The 15,091-nt window shown below is 38.0% G+C and overlaps 1 protein-coding gene across 1 annotated transcript in view; it reads left to right on the forward strand.

Annotated features, from left to right (window-relative positions):
* Positions 1 to 15,091, forward strand: part of tbc1d22a (TBC1 domain family, member 22a) — a 237,953-nt gene that overhangs the window by 190,373 nt on the left and 32,489 nt on the right. The window contains exon 13 of the mRNA XM_007890990.2: positions 2,804 to 2,899. Coding sequence (XP_007889181.1) covers positions 2,804 to 2,899 — 96 coding nt within the window. The remainder of the gene's footprint in view (positions 1 to 2,803; positions 2,900 to 15,091) is intronic.

Raw genomic sequence — 15,091 nt, forward strand, 5'->3', positions numbered from 1 at the left:
TAAGGATGATTGAGGCCAGGACACTGGGACCCTTTTTTAAATAAAAACACAGCTTGATTCTGTGACAGGAGGATGGCGGGCGTGTATTCTGGAAGGATAAGGTCTTATGGGCAAAGGGCTTTCTTCATCTGAACCAATCTTTTGAACCCATTCCAGGTGTGTGTAAAGAAATACTTCCTGGTTTACTCCAGTATCTCCTTCATATGCTTAAACTTGTGCTTTCTTCTCCTTCTAACTTATCACAGATTAAAAATATTGTTTTTAATATACTTTCTCTTAACTTGGTTTCTGTTTTACCAAGTTGATGACAATGACACTTCCAGTTGAAGAAGCTCTGCAATATAAAATAGCTTGAATCTGATTGGGGCAAATGTAGATGTAAAAGTCAGTCGAATCAGCATGATCTCATTGTTTAAAGTATAATTCAGTTCCTGGAAGCAGCTACCAATTATGTAATTATCCAAAATAATTTCATTGGAATCTCATTGGAAAAAATGTGATAAAAGATAGATTGAGATATTGAATGTGCTAAAATGTAATCTCAATTTGGCACAAAAATCTAAATCTTTTTATTTTATGATAATCTCGGTCAAAAGATCCCTCAGACGATAAACTGCCTTTGGCAAAGTTTGATTCTCAATGACAGTTTGTTCTCAAATGAAAAGGGCTGAATCTGAGTTGTAAAGCAAGAATAAAATATCTAGAAGTATCTCAATTAAAATGGAGTAACCTTTTATACACTTGCTATCCAATGTAATAACTCATAAGTAAAATAGTTTAAATGTATCAATATTGCAATTGTAAATAACCATCTATGGTCTCAGCAAAGGCAGAAATTGGATTGGTATCATTGTCCCCAGCTTCCCTGGATAATGGAAGAGGGGGCAGAACCAAGTAGATATTTGAATCATTTGTTCCATCTCTCCTTTCTACTGCAATAGTGCAGAACCATCTTAAGATATTTTTGGCAGGTCGGATCCAACACAATTAATTGATCACAAACTCAGGACAATATTTGTGCTTCCTTGCTTTTACTCAATTCTGTACCATTCATTATGTGACAAATTAACAGAAAAAAATGCAGAATAACTATAGAACACTTGAAACTGCTAAACTGAAATTGTGATTTATTTTAAGGAAATTGCGTTCCACCTTCCTTTAAATACAGTACTATTTTCTCCACACATTTTTTAGTCATTCAATATAATCTAATTTAAATTACCTTGATAGCCATCCAATAGTTCTCTTTATTCTCATTTTTCTTTTGGAAACTTGTGGAAAGTTTTTGTAGTCGAATTCAAATTGCTATTCTTCGGGAAATTACATGCTGGATCAAGAGGGCCAGGAGTAATTTCAGTCCATTTGAAATGTATTTCCCTGTTGCTTTACAATTGTAGACACAAGACAAATGTCAAAAAACTTGTGCTGCTGGATTCTGTAATGAGGAAATTTAAAAAAATAAGTAAAAGCATTCATGTTCCTCCTGCACTGGGTCCATTTACAACTCTTACAACTGTATTCCTTAAAGGATATATTATAAATAGGAGCATCTAGTGTGTGAAATCACTAAAAAATAAAACTGAGGATGATCAGTGCATTTTACTTGCAATACAGAAGACACGGATGTAAAGTAAATGTTTGTTTTTGTTATTTGAAGAGTAGCAGATGGTAACTGTTGTGCAATTGATATGAAAAATTTCTGTAGTACAAGACTTGATGTAACTTATTTACATTTGCTTTAAATACTGCTGGTGTGGTAATAGTCTTCTTAGTATGCTTACAAAATACATACAAACTCATAAAGCTCCAATTTTCTTTTCCAGACTGGGGTTCTTGTCAAGTTACCTAACTTGATCTTCAGATTTGTGTCAGAAATTTCTCAGTTCGATGATTTTGACATTTTTCTCTATTTAAAACGCAGTTCAAAAGTGGCAGTACGTTTGTTGTGTTTGTTGTACTAGGCGTGAAATTTGCTTTCTTGCTTTATCAAATCTTGACGTCCAATATTTAGGGAGTCACAAGTATGATTAAGGCGGCTGGTGACTAGGGCTCATTGGGGCTCTGATGAGTCTTACTAAGCCCCCCCTTCCCCCCCGAATAACTGTGTAACTCTATGACTTTTGGAACAGTACAATTCCTTCCAACCAACACCAATAACAATAATTTTCATTTATATAGCGCCCCTCATACAGGGTAGCATCCCAGAGTGCATGTCAGTGGCGGAGCATAGCGCCGAGCTGGGGGAAGGGGACAAAAGGCACGGTCAAATAGGAAGGTCTTCAGGCGTGATCTGAAGATGGGGAAGGAAGAGGCAAGGTAGAGTGATAAAGGAAGAGTGTTTCAGAGTTTCGGGGCCTAGTGGATGAAAGCACGCCCACAAATGATGGAACGGATGGCACAAGGGTCATGCAGAAGGCCAGAGACAGTCGAGCGGACGAAACGGGCCACGGCATGAAGGGATTTGAAAACAAGTGTGAGGATCTTACCAAACATTACATCATGGACTATGTCTCTTGAGTAATCAATATCGGGTCTTTTTTATTTTTGTGTCTGGATTATTCTTTTTAATTCTGTAGATTCTACATGCAAAACTGGTGTTATCTGAATTTGATATAAAATTGTACCACATACCTCTAACTGCAACTAGTTGTAGCTTCTGAGATTGCTATCTGCTTGACTCTGCATTTTTGTTCATATATTGGAAAAGGAAAAAGGATTAAAGGTGTGAGGTATGTTGAGAGAGACAAATTTTAAGAACGGTGAGACGTTTTTCTAATGGAAAATGTGATTATTTTTATTTCAGTCGGAGCCTGAAGGGTTTTCCCATTTCCACCTCTATGTCTGTGCTGCTTTTCTCGTTCAGTGGAGAAAAGAAATCTTGGAAGAGAAAGACTTTCAGGTAAGAATCTTTTTTGGCCTTTTTATTATTTAAATATTCGTTAGAATTGGTTGTGATATTTTATTAGCAACTGTGCATTCAGAAATAATTTGTGACTTATTGATAAGTACATGAAATGTACTTAGGTTTGCAATGAAGAATCTGATCAAAGCTGTGAGGGCCTCATTGACTCCAATTGGAGAACCATTCGGAGGGAGGAGAAGTAGCAGGGAGCTGCTCAACTTTGAGCTATATAGTATCCAAGTGGGCTCCTAGTTTGGGAGGTTTTCTTGATCAGCGGGGAGCATGTGCATATCCAACTACAGTGTTCTGCACTGTTACCTCAATTGGAGTTGAGGTACAGATCAGCCATGATCTAATAGAATGGTGGAACAGGCTCGAGGGGTTGAATGGACTACTCCTGTTCCTATTGCTGGGTCCATTGGAAAAACTCCTTGGGGTGGACAGTTCTGAGGACCAGTTGCCCGCAGGAGAATGGTTCTGGAGTTTGGTCTGTCAGGAGCAAAGGAGAGCTTGGCGGAGAGATATCTGTGGAAGAGTGTGCAAGTCAACTATTGTCTCTGCTACCAAATGCTACCAAAATTTGGCTATTCGGTGTAGCTAAATGAGGACATCTTGTTTTAACAAGAATGCCTAGTTGTGTTCCTAAGTGTCCCTGTTCCCTATCCCTTCCTTTGTTACAAGCGAGAGGACCTTGCAAGCAAGAGGACCTGGGTTCGATTCCCAGCTGGGCAAAACGTTGGGCAAGTTTCCTTACTCCTCTGTTTACCTAGCAGTAAGTGGGAACCCTTAAGTGCTGTGCACAATTACAGGGTCTGTAGTGCAGTAAGGAAAGTGCAATAGGATTGCCAGAGGTGCAACACAAATTAAGAAGTTAATAATTTGGATTATTAATGGGGAGATGGTAGAAACTATGAATATTTGTTTATATTCCTATTATATTCCTAAAACCCAGTTGTAAGTTGATTGGCGAATTGCTTTTCCGGTGGTAATAATCCCTTAAAGAAAAAAATAATTTGGTCACTCAATCCACAACTGTTTGTGGGACACTGCTGTGTGCAATTGGCTGCCGCTTTTCACCCACAAAATATACACTTTACAGTGTATTCTGTGAAGCGTTTTGAGACGTTTCATTTTTGTAAAATAAATATTCCAGGCAAATATGAAAGCTCTGGCTAAGGGATGTAAAGTATCTGTAACTAGATTATGTATGACCTTGATCAAAAAATCAGCCAGTTTGGTAGATTGTATTCAAAAATGACTCATTGTGATTGACATCTTAAGCCTGAGAAATTATTCAATGAATAACTTTAATATTTCAAGTAATTCAGTGTGGTTGTTAGGTCAATGCCCTTGAAGAATTTTGGTGATAAAAAAACACATTTATGTTCAGCAAATTGCCTAGAAATGTCAGCTCTGAAACGGTGACGTTTTGATTTAAAACAAGGACAGTCTAGTATGGTGAGTTGTGACAGCAATCTTTTTATTGTTTGGTGCATTTAGCAAGTGTTCCAGCTAAAAATGAAAAACTTAAATCATAGAAATGTTTCCTTCTGTTGTCTTTAATGGCAGGTTTAAAATGTTTTGGGAAATTGTTGGAATTACACTAACCTTCACAAGCACAGTTTTGTTGAGCTGCTCAGTGTTAACACAAATCTTCGTTCTTGGTCATTTTAGGGCTCACCCTCTGGCTGGAAGACCCTATCATACTTGATTGAGTCTTAAGTTAACAAGAGAAGGTGGACATCTTCTCATTGCTTTTGTGAAACCTTTACATTTAAAGCTACCATTTATTTATTATAGGAATGCTATGTGCCGAATGAAATGTACTCTCGTATTATTTTTTCAAGTTAATTTTGGTTTCGGGATTTATTCTTGTAAAGCCCAGATTCAGCGAGTTCTACCTTCCTTTAGATCAGCTGAAGTGACAGATGAGGGGACTCAGATCCATCAGCACCAAAACCAAACGTTCTTGTAAAACAGGTTGAGATAGAGACATATCACCCTGGGCTTGTCCTACAGAATATTTGAATAATAGAGTATGAGCTACAAGCAAGAGAGTGGGACTATGTTAAGTAGCTCACGTGGTGTGTGAGAAAAATATCAGCATGGACTTGATGGGCCAAATGGGTAATTTTTCTGCTAAAATATTCTATGGGTTGCCGATTTTTAAAAATAACTTTTTAACTAGCAGATTGCTGCTGAGTGGTGGTAGATTTGAAATACTGTCGATGGCGGGTGGGTCGGTAATCCGAGGACACCGATTTAAAATAGTTGTTGAAAGAAACAGAGGGGAGGTGAGAAAACATTTTTTCACACAGCGAGTTGTTCGGATCTGGAATGCATTGCCTGAAAGGATGGTGGAAGCCGATTTGATAACAACTTTGAAGAGAGAAGTACAACAACAACAAAATTACATTTATAGAGCGCCTTTCACGTCGAGAGGACGTCCCAAAGCGCTGAAAAAATAAATAGATAATTATTTTGGGACGACAAGTTTTCAGGGGTATGGGGAGAGAGCAAGGGAGTGGGATTGAATTGGATGGCGTTTTTCAAAGAGCTGGAACGGACATGATGGACTGAATGGCCTCCTTCTGTGCTGTATATTCTATGATGCTGCCAGTGAAGCAACACTGCTTTTTGACATTCCAGCAGAAGATAACTTCTAACTTGTAACATCTTTACTAGTTCTTATAAATACATTAAAATACATCAGAATATACAGCACAGAAACAGGCCATTCGGCCCAACTGGTCTATGCCGGTGTTTATGCTCCATATGAGCCTCCTCCCACCCTTCCTCAACTAAGCCTTCAATCATAACCTTCTATTCCTTTCTCCCTCATATACCTATCTAGCTTCCACTTAAATAAATCTATGCTAAAGACTTAACATCTTTACTAGTTCTTGTACAATGCACATCACTTGATTATATGAAATTAAACACGAGTACAGTGGAAGCCACTTTAGTCGGACACCGGGTAAATCGGACAAATGTCCGCCCCGGATTCATTTGTATTCTCACCTGTTTTAAATATGCCAGTTAATTCAGACAAAATGTTGCATCTACTCACTCTGTGTCTCAAGCGGCTCTGGGATGAAGATGGGAGGAGTCAAATTGCCATTTGATTGACTGCAGACTCCAGCCTTTCACAAGTGGGTTGTGGGGGGGGGGGGGGGGGGTGGAACATGGAAGAAACAAGGGAGGAATCAAATTGCGATTGATTGACAGCTGGAGCCGCTTGTGAATGGCTGGAGCCCAAACATTCACAAGCAGCTTCAGGGGATCCATCATAGAGCTGCGGCTGATTGGTCCCCTTCCCGTCCAATAGGAACAGCAATGAGGAGGAGGAGGAGATAAGGGAACTTTGGTTAACACTGGATGCTGGTTAAGCTGGACAAACCATCCAGCCCCTCCTTACCTGGCTTCCTTTAAGTTGTATCGCTTAATTTTAAAAAATGTCCAGTTGCCATGAATGGACCAAATGAGGAAAGAAATGTGCATTGCTGCATTTTGTTACTCTACACAGTTTGTCAGATGCAATTATATTGTGCTGGAACTTAATAGGAAAAGCATACAAACGTAATTGTAAAATTAGCTTGTTTATTTCAAGCATGTAATTTTTAATAAACAGAATATGTTATTGCAATATTAGCTTATTTTCTTTGCCTAATTGCTCTCATAGCAACTGGGGGTGGAGGGAAGAAGAGAATGTATTAACAGATTTTTGATGGTGTTTACAATGGAGTCCGTAGAAAGGAGAAGGAAAGTTTGTTCAATGTACTCCCCCAGCAACAGATAAGGAAGCCATCCTTTTAAAAGAAATCATTTGTTTTTGTTCCATGGCTAGTTTGGCTTTTCTACTGTTCACCAATCTGATAATGTACATCACACGTGTGTTTGTTTAAGTGAACACAGCACTGGTCAGTAAAGCACAGTACTATCCATTACTGTTCTTTTGGGGGTTCAACCCATTTCTGTTCCATTTAAGAACAAATGTAAAAATTAGAACCCATTCCATAAATGTTTTAAAAAAGTGACCATAACTGTAATGTGACTTCTACACTGCAATAACTTGCTGAAAATAAGTTAATATAATTGGAGTCTTCAGACAAAAAGTAAAGCTCCTTTTCAATGGTTTGATGGTTCTTATATTTTTGAAAATTAAATTAAACCTCTTAGGAACTTATCACACACAACATATCTTCCTCAGATCATTGCTTTAGATAGGTATGTTATGTGGTACCATATGTAAGGCACCACAGCACAGCCTGAACATTTCAGATATCCTATAGTTCTGTGACTTTAGTTTCAAATCCAAGTTAAAAAGCAACCTATTTTCAACTGAAGTAATTATGAAAAAAACATTCTGTAAAGGAAAAGAATATATATGTTATTTTTCAGATACAGTAGTGCCTTGTGATAATGTGATACTTGGGCTTCATAAAGTTCCAACCAGCGATATAATGGGATGCAGTTGCCAATTGCCTCTTCTGCATTCACTGCGCATGTGTACAGAAAGACAAAAGGCCAACCACAGGTGAGAAACCAAACGGGTTTACCTCTGGGTAATTAGATCAAAAATTTACATTCGCCATTAATGTCACCAACCCTTTCCAAGAAACTAAGGCATTGTTCTTACCTTAATTTAATCTCTAATAAATTTGTTATGGCATAGTATATTTTACACAGCGCTTTGAAAATAATAAATGGGATGGTCAAAGAATATTATAATCTCAAAATGCATTTGAGAACCCATTTGAATTGTATGAATTTGATCCCGACATCAGTACATTTTCTTAACCAGGTCTGTCATGAAGGTCAAACTGCTTTAATCTGCCCCGAGGAAAGATAGAATTGAGGCTGAAGATATGTGTAAATGAACATGACTGTACCAACAGTAAATCTTCATCATTCAGGCTGCAACTAATTGTTTGTGTTGTTCCAGCTGCAAGCATTCTATTCTCAGATACCAATTATCTATTTTGGAGAGTCAAATGAGATTTCATAATTGCTGTTTGAAAAATAAATCAATATCTATAATATGTCAAATAAAGAACGGAAGGTTACGTGGAGTCCTTTAGCTTAGCGGTTAGAACATTTGCCTCGGAGGACCTGGCTTCGATTCCCAGGTAGGACGAAATGTTTGGCAAGTTTCCTTACTCCACATGCCTCAGTTCACCTTGCAGTAAGTAGGAACCCAGTTGTTAATCGATTGGCGGATTGCTTCTCTGGAGGTAATAATCCCTTCCAAAATAAATTGTAATTTGGTTATTCAATCCACGACTGTTTGTGGGACACCGCTGTGCGCAATTAGGTGCCACGTTTTACCCACAAATATACAGCACTTCAGGGTATATTCTGTAAAATGCTTTGAGACATCTTGAAGACGTGATAAGGCGTCATATCAAATGCAAGGATTATTATTATTATATTTGGACAAATTTCAGACACATGTCTGTTGTGCTTTGAAGCTGTAATTGGTACACTATTTGGATTTAGTTTGTAGTTCATTGTCAATTCAAATGTAGGATCAGAAATGACTTAAATTGGCCACTAAAGATTTATTTCTGAAGACTTGAATTTGGATACTTCAGCATTGATGGTTTCTGTCTTTTTTTTAAAAGTACTTGCTCTAGGTGCAAGAACTTGCTAATATTTGTACAAAACAAGTGTTGGCATCCTGGTGGTTTACAAAAAAACTTTGGTACTTCTAGCTGTTTGAAATGTTTGAACATGTGATCCATACTTCTTGGACTAGGAGACTGTAGCATGCAGTCCCAACCCTCTGCCTATCAGATGTAGCAAGGGCTAATTCAAGCAAGCTATATTGGTCTGGCATTGGCGAGTATTCAGTGATAGATAACAATCTTTTAGTGATGTGGCTTCAGTTTCAGACTTCAAGACTACATTCTTAAAATGTACACTTCAATTCAAACTGGATCACCAAAGATAGAAATACCTAAATACATCACATTTATATATTTCATGTCAGGTGAATGTCCCAGAGCAGTGGACAGCCTAAGGTTTACATCTGAGCTAAAGGGGCCTGTGGGCTGACGATGTCCTGCTGATCACTCTGCTCCCAGTCTCGGCATGGGTGTTTAGCTGCCACGCCTGACCCAAGCCACCCCCTCCCAAAATGCTCCCATCCTACTCCCCACACTTTGTGTCCCACTCAGTCAATATATCAATTGTTTCTTATTGTGGTATAATTTCATTTTGATTTTCAAAAGTTATGTACAAGCTATCAAGTTGCAGTCTATATTGTATATCATATATTATATTTTAAAAATTATATAATATCAATTGTATTATATCAAATGTATTACATGTATTACACATAAGTGTTGCCCAATTCAGTAAGTAGCCCGGCCAACAATTTGAAATACAAATCAATGATCTGTCTTATGAAACAAATTGGCACTGTGTATTTACTTGTAATTACTTTCCCGGGAGTGTACCACAAATGTAATGTTGCATAAAACACATTTAAATCTTAAGTAAAGGATCGCTTGGATTCCAGACATAGTTTAGCATCTGTAATTATAGTAGCTTCCCTTGATGTGGATTCTACCTAATTATTTTGCACAAGACAGCAATCATGTTCAGGTCCTTAAAGTGGCCCCATTATTATTTATATATGCACTTAAATTCAAGTGATAAGGTGCTAAGTAAAATCCAAGAATTACTTTTATAAATATTGATCCAATTGTGCTTATCCTCCCACCTAAACCTTCAAGGCCCTGTCCTTGAGTGGTTTAGGTCGTATCTCTCCCACCGTCTTCACTTTGTTTCCACGAATGGCTTCTCCTCCACCCCCCGCACTGTCTCGTGCGGTGTCCCTCAAGGCTCTGTCCTCGGTCCCCTCCTCTTCACCCTCTATATGCTCCCCCTTGGTGACATCATCCGCAGACATGGGGTTAACTTCCACATGTATGCGGATGACACCCAACTCTACCTTTCCTCCTCTACCCTCAACTCCACGACCACTGATGTCCTGACAGCTGCCTGTCCGACATCGAGTCATGGACGAGAGACAACTTTCTTCAGCTCAACGTGCGTAAAACTGAGGCCCTCCTGATTGGCTCACGTCAGCGCCTCTGCACCTCTGGCGCTGACAGGATCAGCATCCAAGGCTGCACTCTCCACCTCTCAAAGCCACTCAGGAACCTCGGGATTCTGTTCGACCCTGAGCTGTCCTTTCTCCCTCATATCTGCGCCACAACTGGCACCGCCTTCCATCACCTCCGGAATGTCGCCAGACTACGGCACTACCTCACCCCTCACGCTGCTGAAACTCTGGTCTACGCCTTTATCACCTCAAGGCTGGACTATGGGAACTCTCTCCTCGCCGGCCTTCCCGGCACCTCCCTCCACAAGCTGCAGGTCATTCAGAACTCTGCAGCTCGTGTGCTGTCCCGCACAAGGCTTTGTGACCACATCACTCCCACCCTCGCTCCCCTCCACTGGCTCCCCATCCCCCAGAGGATCGAATTCAAGATCCTCATCCTCACCTACAAGGCCATTCACGGCCTTGCTCCCTCCTACCTCTCCGACCTACTATCCCCCTACCTACCTGCCCGTACCCTCCATTCCTCTGGCTCCGGTCTGCTCCACATCCCCCGCCCCAACCGCCCTACCATCGGTTGCCGGGCCTTCAGCCTCTCAGCCCCTAAGCTCTGGAACTCTATCCCCCAGTGCCTTCACCGCCTCCTCCCTTTCCTCCTTCAAGGCCGGTCTCAAGACCTTTCTCTTTGACCGTGCCTTCAGCTCCCCTCTCGACTCTCTACCCCCTCCTCGCTCCCTCCCTTCCCTCCCTTCACCCTGACCATTTCCCCCCCTGCTCGGGTCCTGACCCAACTGTACAGCGCCTTGGGACGTCCTCCCGACGTGAAAGGCGCTCAATAAATGAAATCTTGTTGTTGTTGTTGTTGTGCTGTTCACTTAATCCAGTAAGTTAATATGACGTGTTGCATTTAGCTATTGTTGAAGGTTTGGTAATATTCAGAGCTTCTATTGATTCTTTTAGATGACATTTATGAAATAATAAATATTTGTGCGCAGCAGTGTGAGCTATATAAAATATTACTGCACTTGGCATATTTTAACACTATGATAGACACTAAGTATTATTGAATAAGTCATTAACTTTGTTGATTTACAGTAAGCGATCTTTTTCAATAAGCATATTCCCAAATTAAGTGTATGAAACATAGAATGTGAGTCATTACAGTATTTTAAACAGGCATTTATTATTTTGGTTTTAATGAAATTCATGAATATTCATCAAGAATGTTTATGCAAATTGATATAGTAATCACAATACCAGAACTTCGTAATTTTAGAAATGAGTTGTGTTCATAGCAACTCAAAACATTGTTTGTATACATATGAACCTAACTTCAAGAAACTTAATCACTCACAAAACTTCACCACAAGAATATGACATTTCATCNAAAAAAATTGTTCTTTCTTTGGTAGGACAAGTTCATGGTATTCTGCTTGTAACTTGATATAATTTTGACATGGAAGGGATCAGGGATGTTTGAGAAGGGAGAGATGGTATTTGAAAATGAGAGCTCCCAAATGAATTGCAGTGATCTTTCTTTGTAATATAATAATAATCATCTTATAATAATAATAATCCTTGCATTTGATGTAGCGCTTTTCACGTCTTCTAGACGTCTCAAAGCGCTTCACAGAGTAGACTGTAAAGTGAATTGACTGTATATTTGTGGGTGAAATCGGCAGCCAATTGCGCACACCAGTGTCCCACAAACAGTCGTGGATTGATGTGACCAATTTTATTATTGGTTTTTTTGAGGGATTATTATCAGGGGTGTGGAGTAAGGAAACTTGCCCAAGGTTTCACCCTGCTGGGAATCGTGACTATAATATAGTACCTTATCACATTGAAGCATCTCAAAGTGCTTCAAAAGTAACTGTTGTCAAATGTAGTGACTGTATTTTAGATATGTCAACAATTTGTGACAGCAAGTTTCCATAGGACTTAAGGAGTAGGCCATTCGATAGATACTGGGTTTCTTCCCACTTGACTCTTGTGTGTCAGATACTCAACTAACTCAAACCAATGATTGTGTTTGATAAAGCACCAACATTCAGATGAGCTGTTAAACTGAGGACCTGCCTGCCAGTTCAACTGGATGTTCAAAGATTTCATGACACTATCCAATGGAAAAGGAAGTTTCCCTTAGCTGACATTCATCCAGATTAGTTGAATATAAAGATACCTGCTTGATGGTAATTCCTTGAAAACTGCTTTAATATGTTTCACTGTAACAGGGTACTATCAAAGATCTTTTCTTTCTTTAACTTGTCTTTTTTCCAAATTATATAGATTAAGCTTCTCTGCTGTGTCTTCATACTCATCCTCTTTAAACTGGAATCCATCTCGTTCTTCTGTTCTGTACCCTTTCTAACCCACATACCTCTTTAGTTTTGGCAAAACGTGAAGAGAATATTCTGAATAGGGTTGGATCAATGAGTGCTCTTTACAGCACAATTATTGGTGGACAATTTATTGTGGGATCATATTTTCTGTTCAAATTCTAGCCTTTGACCTTTCTTAACTTTAATAATGAAACACAAGTCATGATGTTCCTCATAGATTTCTTTTCCCCAGTGCCTCAGAATCTTAATGAGAATAGTCAGGACAGCAGATTAGACTAAGAAAGATTCAGAGTAATTAAATGGAGACAGATGAGTTAGAGAATTAAAAGAATCACCATACTATTGGGATTTAGTTGCTTTTTAAATCCCATTGCAAGATACCTTAAAAAGGATTAAAAGTTATATTCTGTTTTAATGTGCATGTATATGTCTCTGTCAAAAGAATTTCTGCTAACCCCATAGATTCAATGCTATAATTGGCAAATGCAAAGCTCAACATAATGGCTTTTTTAGTTCATTGAAAGGATTTATTCATCATATTTATGCAGTGCAATCAAGTGCTAACATTTTGTTAGAAACATTTTGTTTTTTAAATCAAAGGTAGTCAATGTGTTAATTAACTGTTTAATCCTGAGAACTATTTATTTTATAGTTTTAAGATATATAAACAAAGTTAGGTTTACAATCATTTGCCAATTGTTTTTCCCTACATGTTTCTGTAAAGAGTTTGCAATAGTATAATGAAGTTGTCATTTTTGTTACCAAGCAAAAGGAAGTGGACAGCTCAATAGATCTAATAGTAAATGCATTATTCTCTGTTACACAATTGATTCTATCAGCTATGGGTGTGTTCTGGGAGCATGAATATCGTCTGTCTTGCACAAGTCTTTCTCTTCCGCATTCTAATGTTTCATGCTAATCTCCACTGTTGAGAATAAGATATATTGTGTACTATATTTTCATAGTACATTAGGTTTTTAAACTTAGCTTCATTAGGTTAATTCTCACCAGGTCAAATGTCAAAGGCCTATATTTACCTCAGATTACCTACCTTTCCAATTTGCTAGGTTTTAAACAATATTTGCATTTAAATTCAATTTCCATTTTCCTTGACACCTAACTTGTGCTTCACAAAGAAACTATGAAGCGCTTTGAGACGTCTCGAAGACGTGATCAGGCGCTATATTAATGAAAGAATTATTATTATTGTTCTGTGATGTTTGCATTGTTGGATTTGCTCCAGGTCATTATTAAATTGTTTTCAAAAGATTACATTGACTAAGTGACACTGAATAATATGCTTACAAACTAGAAATGATCTAAGCAGTTACAAGGAAGCCCAAGAAATACGGCACACTACTCTATACTGAATAACATAAACACATTGTGAAATTAACAGAATGAAGACACGAAGACCGCTACCTTTTTAATTGCCTTGACTCAAATGTGTTTCTACTAAAATGGTCGACATGTGGGCAGAAAATTTCAATGGTATTGTGTAAACATTGTTTTTTTTAAAGCTTATTTTTATTGCGCGCTCAGTATTAAACACTTCAAGACTTGAGTATGTTTTCCTTTCACTGTAAAGGAAAAAGCTGTCTATCTTTTTTAAGTCAAATGAAGTAAGTATTTCCCTTTCTCCATGGAGACAGTCGGTTGGAAGATTTCTTTGTGATGGCCATGAGTCCAATGAGAGGCATTTCTCTCTGTGTTAATGGATGTTGTCAGTGTTGTTGTTACAAACACATATCTCCTCAAGAATTGCACCGAGTTTCAAAAAACATGTGAAGCCATCTTTATATTACAAAATCGTACCTCTCCAATTTCAGCTGATGCACTGAGAATATTACATGATACTCTTCACTTTCCTGTTAAAAATGCAGTGTTGATTTAGAAAGTGCTGGGTAGATATTTTATGCAGCAATTTATATGCTGGCATTAGAAGTATTTTAATATCACAGTTCTATTTTGATTTATTTTAAGAGTATTTCTCCTTCTTGCACTTTTTATGACTATCAATTATTTCACCTCAGTGATAAATTGGCGCAATGAAGATAAAAATTGTTCATTCAAGTGAAGCTCCTCTCTGAACCCTTGCACATTTCAACAATATGAAACCAATGGAATTTCAAGGAAACCTTTTTTACCTCCCAATTTCACTCATCCAATTTCCATTATGGGCTGCCCTCCATTTTGGTGCATAATTGATGTTTCACTGTACTTGTGTTAAATATTCTTCAGTTAAAAAGACTGGATCTGAAATTAGACCTTTTTCACACTAACACCTGAGTGAAAGATGTATTTTAACACATCTTATGCAATCTTATTTGTAAATTTTCTTTTAGTCCATGCTATGCCTGTGCCTCCCTAAAAATGATTTGCCTTTTTTCAGGTAAATTATGGTTAATTCTAGAAGTAAAACTGAGTACATGAACTTAAGTCTATGTTGTACAATAACTGCAATCAAGCTCTCACTCAAATTACAGCCTCATTAATAAAGTGACAATTTATTCACATATACTGTATTATGATTGAAATTTCTGTTTAAAAATAACAAATTTCAACTTGTTATTTCAATACAGGAGATACTGTGAATTTCAAATTATTATTTGCTTTTAAAAGATCTTTAAAATAAAAATCAGATCGAATAGTGCAATCTATGAACCTTGTTTGTGAACCTATTCTGGAATGAGTGGGAGAACATCTCTAGTCTCTCCAATTTAACAGTAAAAAATGACATAAAGGAAAATAATTTATAAATAAATAATTCCAACACCT

The sequence above is a fragment of the Callorhinchus milii genome, unplaced genomic scaffold (assembly GCF_018977255.1).
Source record: "Callorhinchus milii isolate IMCB2004 unplaced genomic scaffold, IMCB_Cmil_1.0 Scaffold5, whole genome shotgun sequence".
In the NCBI taxonomy this organism is placed as follows: Eukaryota; Metazoa; Chordata; class Chondrichthyes; order Chimaeriformes; family Callorhinchidae; genus Callorhinchus; species Callorhinchus milii.